At 60.9% G+C, this 6,000-nt stretch overlaps 1 protein-coding gene across 1 annotated transcript in view; it reads right to left on the minus strand.

The window, feature by feature from the left end:
• Positions 1-755, minus strand: part of LOC120017867 (protein FAM135A-like) — a gene marked incomplete at its 5' end in the record, with an annotated part of 41,873 nt that extends 41,118 nt beyond the window's left edge. Inside the window, one exon of the mRNA XM_038960829.1 lies at positions 556-755. Within this exon, the coding sequence (XP_038816757.1) occupies positions 556-755 (200 nt within the window). The remainder of the gene's footprint in view (positions 1-555) is intronic.
• Positions 756-6,000: the final 5,245 nt, after the last annotated feature.

Genomic DNA, 6,000 nt, shown 5'->3' on the forward strand with positions numbered 1-6,000 from the left:
CTAAATAGCCTGCATCTAATTGGCCAATCATATGGATCACTGCAATGCAGCTCAAGCTCACTCAGTATGAGTCAATGTATTGGGCATTGTAAGTCGTATGCTACTGTGGACATTTGAACACAGGCTAGCCAGAGCCTCAGTGAAAGTGAGCCTATTGTCCTCTATAGCAGAACTGATTCTAACCAGCACAACGACAACTTGGTCATTGGTCACGGTCTTAGTCTAGCAGTCTAGCTTCCTCATCTTAGCCTACAGTCTAGCTTCCTCATCTTAGCCTACAGTCTAGCTTCCTCATCTTAGCCTACAGTCTAGCTTCCTCATCTTAGCCTACAGTCTAGCTTCCTCATCTTAGTCTAGCAGTCTAGCTTCCTCATCTTAGTCTAGCAGTCTAGCTTCCTCATCTTAGTCTAGCAGTCTAGCTTCCTCATCTTAGTCTAGCAGTCTAGCTTCCTCATCTTAGTCTAGCAGTCTAGCTTCCTCATCTTAGCCTACAGTCTAGCTTCCTCATCTTAGCCTACAGTCTAGCTTCCTCAGCCTACAGTCTAGCTTCATTACCTTCTTCTCATCCAGCAGCATCATGATTTTGAACACCAGCACATCATTGACAACCACCTCCTCGTTCTTATAGAGGATCTGGAAGGTCTTGCTGCAGATGACGTCATCGACCACGGCTGCAGGGAAGGGCAGATCAGAACCTGTAATGAGAAGACATTTGTTTGAATGCAGAAAATCATCAACACAGTAACATACAATGTCTGTATTAACAAAATAACTGAGATTAACCGGAGGCTAGGAACTGGAGAGAAGTGGGGGGGTTAGGTACTGGAGAGGAGTGGGGGGGTTAGGAACTGGAGAGGAGTGGGGGGGTTAGGTACTGGAGAGGAGTGGGGGGGTTAGGTACTGGAGAGGAGTGGGGGGGTTAGGAACTGGAGCGGAGTGGGGGGGGGTTAGGTACTGGAGAGGAGTGGTGGGGGGGTTAGGTACTGGAGAGGAGTGGGGGGGGTTAGGAACTGGAGAGGAGTGGGGGGGGTTAGGAACTGGAGAGGAGTGGGGGGGGTTAGGAACTGGAGAGGAGTGGGGGGGGTTAGGAACTGGAGAGGAGTGGGGGGGGGGGTTAGGTACTGGAGAGGAGTGGGGGGGGGGGTTAGGAACTGGAGAGGGGGGGTTAGGAACTGGAGAGGAGTGGGGGGGGGGTTAGGAACTGGAGAGGAGTGGGGGGGGGTTAGGAACTGGAGAGGAGTGGGGGGGGGTTAGGAACTGGAGAGGAGTGGGGGGGGTTAGGAACTGGAGAGGAGTGGGGGGGGTTAGGTACTGGAGAGGAGTGGGGGGGGTTAGGCACTGGAGAGGAGTGGGGGGGTTAGGCACTGGAGAGGAGTGGGGGGGTTAGGCACTGGAGAGGAGTGGGGGGGGTTAGGCACTGGAGAGGAGTGGGGGGGGTTAGGTACTGGAGAGGAGTGGGGGGGGTTAGGTACTGGAGAGGAGTGGGGGGGGTTAGGCACTGGAGAGGAGTGGGGGGTTAGGCACTGGAGAGGAGTGGGGGGGGTTAGGCACTGGAGAGGAGTGGGGGGGGTTAGGCACTGGAGAGGAGTGGGGGGGGTTAGGCACTGGAGAGGAGTGGGGGGGGGTTAGGCACTGGAGAGGAGTGGGGGGGTTAGGCACTGGAGAGGAGTGGGGGGGTTAGGTACTGGAGAGGAGTGGGGGGGGTTAGGTACTGGAGAGGAGTGGGGGGGGTTAGGTACTGGAGAGGAGTGGGGGGGTTAGGCACTGGAGAGGAGTGGGGGGTTAGGCACTGAGAGGAGTGGGGGGGTTAGGCACTGGAGAGGAGTGGGGGGGTTAGGCACTGGAGAGGAGTGGGGGGGGGTTAAGGGCTGGAGAGGAGTGAGGGGGTTAAGGGCTGGAGAGGAGTGGGGGGGTTAAGGGCTGGAGAGGAGTGGGGGGTTTAGGCACTGGAGAGGAGTGGGGGGTTAGGCACTGGAGAGGAGTGGGGGGTTAGGCACTGGAGAGGAGTGGGGGGTTAGGCACTGGAGAGGAGTGGGGGGGTTAGGCACTGGAGAGGAGTGGGGGGGGTTAGGTACTGGAGAGGAGTGGGGGGGGTTAGGTACTGGAGAGGAGTGGGGGGGGTTAGGTACTGGAGAGGAGTGGGGGGGTTAGGTACTGGAGAGGAGTGGGGGGGGTTAGGTACTGGAGAGGAGTGGGGGGGGTTAGGTACTGGAGAGGAGTGGGGGGGGTTAGGTACTGGAGAGGAGTGGGGGGGGTTAGGTACTGGAGAGGAGTGGGGGGGGTTAGGTACTGGAGAGGAGTGGGGGGGGTTAGGTACTGGAGAGGAGAGGGGGGGTTAGGTACTGGAGAGGAGTGGGGGGGGGTTAGGTACTGGAGAGGAGTGGGGGGGGTTAGGCACTGGAGAGGAGTGGGGGGGTTAGGCGCTGGAGAGGAGTGGGGGGGTTAAGCGCTGGAGAGGAGTGGGGGGGTTAAGCGCTGGAGAGGAGTGGGGGGGGTTAGGAACTGGAGAGGAGTGGGGGGGGGTTAGGAACTGGAGAGGAGTGGGGGGGGTTAGGAACTGGAGAGGAGTGGGGGGGGGTTAGGAACTGGAGAGGAGTGGGGGGGGGGTTAGGAACTGGAGAGGAGTGGGGGGGGGTTAGGTACTGGAGAGGAGTGGGGGGGTTAGGTACTGGAGAGGAGTGGGGGGGGTTAGGTACTGGAGAGGAGTGGGGGGGGTTAGGTACTGGAGAGGAGTGGGGGGGTTTAGGTACTGGAGAGGAGTGGGGGGGGTTAGGTACTGGAGAGGAGTGGGGGGGGTTAGGTACTGGAGAGGAGTGGGGGGGGGTTAGGTACTGGAGAGGAGTGGGGGGGGGTTAGGTACTGGAGAGGAGTGGGGGGGGGTTAGGTACTGGAGAGGAGTGGGGGGGGGTTAGGTACTGGAGAGGAGTGGGGGGGGGGTTAGGTACTGGAGAGGAGTGGGGGGGGGTTAGGTACTGGAGAGGAGTGGGGGGGGGTTAGGTACTGGAGAGGAGTGGGGGGGGTTAGGCACTGGAGAGGAGTGGGGGGGGTTAGGCACTGGAGAGGAGTGGGGGGGGTTAGGCACTGGAGAGGAGTGGGGGGGGTTAGGCACTGGAGAGGAGTGGGGGGGGTTAGGTACTGGAGAGGAGTGGGGGGGGTTAGGTACTGGAGAGGAGTGGGGGGGGTTAGGTACTGGAGAGGAGTGGGGGGTTAGGTACTGGAGAGGAGTGGGGGGGTTAGGTACTGGAGAGGAGTGGGGGGGGTTAGGTACTGGAGAGGAGTGGGGTGGTTAGGAACTGGAGAAGAGTGGGGGGGGAGTTAGGTACTGGAGAGGAGTGGGGGGGGGGGGGGGGGTTAGGTACTGGAGAGGAGTGGGGGGGTTAGGTACTGGAGAGGAGTGGGGGGGGTTAGGTACTGGAGAGGAGTGGGGTGGTTAGGAACTGGAGAAGAGTGGGGGGGGAGTTAGGTACTGGAGAGGAGTGGGGGGGGGGGGGGGGGTTAGGTACTGGAGAGGAGTGGGGGGTTAGGTACTGGAGAGGAGTGGGGGGTTAGGTACTGGAGAGGAGTGGGGGGGTTAGGTACTGGAGAGGAGTGGGGGGGTTAGGTACTGGAGAGGAGTGGGGGGGTTAGGTACTGGAGAGGAGTGGGGGGGGGTTAGGTACTGGAGAGGAGTGGGGGGTTAGGTACTGGAGAGGAGTGGGGGGTTAGGTACTGGAGAGTGGGGGGTTAGGTACTGGAGAGGAGCGGGGGGGTTAGGTACTGGAGAGGAGTGAGGGGGATTAGGCACTGGAGAGGAGTGAGGGGGATTAGGCACTGGAGAGGAGGGGGGGGGATTAGGTACTTGGAGAGGAGGGGGGGGGTTAGGTATTGGAGAGGAGTGGGGGGGGTTAGGTACTGGAGAGGAGTGGGGGGGGTTAGGTACTGGAGAGGAGTGGGGGGGGGTTAGGCACTGGAGAGGAGTGGGGGGGGTTAGGCACTGGAGAGGAGTGGGGGGGTTAGGCACTGGAGAGGAGTGGGGGGGGTTAGGTACTGGAGAGGAGTGGGGGGGGTTAGGTACTGGAGAGGAGTGGGGGGGGGTTAGGTACTGGAGAGGAGTGGGGGGGGGTTAGGTACTGGAGAGGAGTGGGGGGGGGTTAGGTACTGGAGAGGAGTGGGGGGGGGTTAGGTACTGGAGAGGAGTGGGGGGGGGGTTAGGTACTGGAGAGGAGTGGGGGGGGGTTAGGTACTGGAGAGGAGTGGAGTGGGGGGGGGGTTAGGTACTGGAGAGGAGTGGGGGGGGGTTAGGTACTGGAGAGGAGTGGGGGGGGTTAGGTACTGGAGAGGAGTGGGGGGGGTTAGGTACTGGAGAGGAGTGGGGGGGGTTAGGTACTGGAGAGGAGTGGGGGGGGGTTAGGTACTGGAGAGGAGTGGGGGGGGTTAGGTACTGGAGAGGAGTGGGGGGGGTTAGGTACTGGAGAGGAGTGGGGGGGGTTAGGTACTGGAGAGGAGTGGGGGGGGTTAGGTACTGGAGAGGAGTGGGGGGGGGGGGTTAGGTACTGGAGAGGAGTGGGGGGGGGGGGGTTAGGTACTGGAGAGGAGTGGGGGGGGGGGTTAGGTACTGGAGAGGAGTGGGGGGGGGGTTAGGTACTGGAGAGGAGTGGGGGGGGGGGTTAGGTACTGGAGAGGAGTGGGGGGGGGGGTTAGGTACTGGAGAGGAGTGGGGGGGGTTAGGTACTGGAGAGGAGTGGGGGGTTAGGTACTGAGAGGAGTGGGGGGGTTAGGTACTGAGAGGAGTGGGGGGGGGTTAGGTACTGAGAGGAGTGGGGGGGGTTAGGTACTGGAGAGGAGTGGGGGGGGTTAGGTACTGGAGAGGAGTGGGGGGGGGGGTTAGGTACTGGAGAGGAGTGGGGGGGGGGGTTAGGTACTGGAGAGGAGTGGGGGGGGGGGGTTAGGTACTGGAGAGGAGTGGGGGGGGGGGGTTAGGTACTGGAGAGGAGTGGGGGGGGGGTTAGGTACTGGAGAGGAGTGGGGGGGGGGGGTTAGGTACTGGAGAGGAGTGGGGGGGGGGGGTTAGGTACTGGAGAGGAGTGGGGGGGGGGTTAGGTACTGGAGAGGAGTGGGGGGGTTAGGTACTGAGAGGAGTGGGGGGGTTAGGTACTGAGAGGAGTGGGGGGGTTAGGTACTGAGAGGAGTGGGGGGGGGTTAGGTACTGAGAGGAGTGGGGGGGGTTAGGTACTGAGAGGAGTGGGGGGGGTTAGGTACTGAGAGGAGTGGGGGGGGCTAGGTACTGGAGAGGAGTGGGGGGGTTAGGTACTGGAGAGGAGTGGGGGGGTTAGGTACTGGAGAGGAGTGGGGGGGTTAGGTACTGGAGAGGAGTGGGGGGGGGTTAGGAACTGGAGAGGAGTGGGGGGGGGTTAGGAACTGGAGAGGAGTGGGGGGGGGTTAGGAACTGGAGAGGAGTGGGGGGGGTTAGGTACTGGAGAGGAGTGGGGGGGGGTTAGGTACTGGAGAGGAGTGGGGGGGGGTTAGGTACTGGAGAGGAGTGGGGGGGGGTTAGGTACTGGAGAGGAGTGGGGGGGGTTAGGTACTGGAGAGGAGTGGGGGGGGGGTTAGGTACTGGAGAGGAGTGGGGGGGGGTTAGGTACTGGAGAGGAGTGGGGGGGGGTTAGGTACTGGAGAGGAGTGGGGGGGGTTAGGTACTGGAGAGGAGTGGGGGGGGGTTAGGTACTGGAGAGGAGAAGAGTGGGGGATTAGGTACTGGAGAGGAGAAGAGTGGGGGATTAGGTACTGGAGAGGAGAAGAGTGGGGGATTAGGTACTGGAGAGGAGAAGAGTGGGGGATTAGGTACTGGAGAGGAGAAGAGTGGGGGATTAGGTACTGGAGAGGAGTGAGGGGTTAGGTACTGGAGAGGAGTGGGGGGTTAGGTACTGGAGAGGAGTGGGGGGTTAGGTACTGGAGAGGAGTGGGGGGTTAGGTACTGGAGAGGAGTGGGGGGTTAGGTACTGGAGAGGAGTGGGGGGTTAG

Source organism: Salvelinus namaycush, chromosome 22 (assembly GCF_016432855.1).
Source record: "Salvelinus namaycush isolate Seneca chromosome 22, SaNama_1.0, whole genome shotgun sequence".
NCBI lineage: Eukaryota > Metazoa > Chordata > Actinopteri > Salmoniformes > Salmonidae > Salvelinus > Salvelinus namaycush.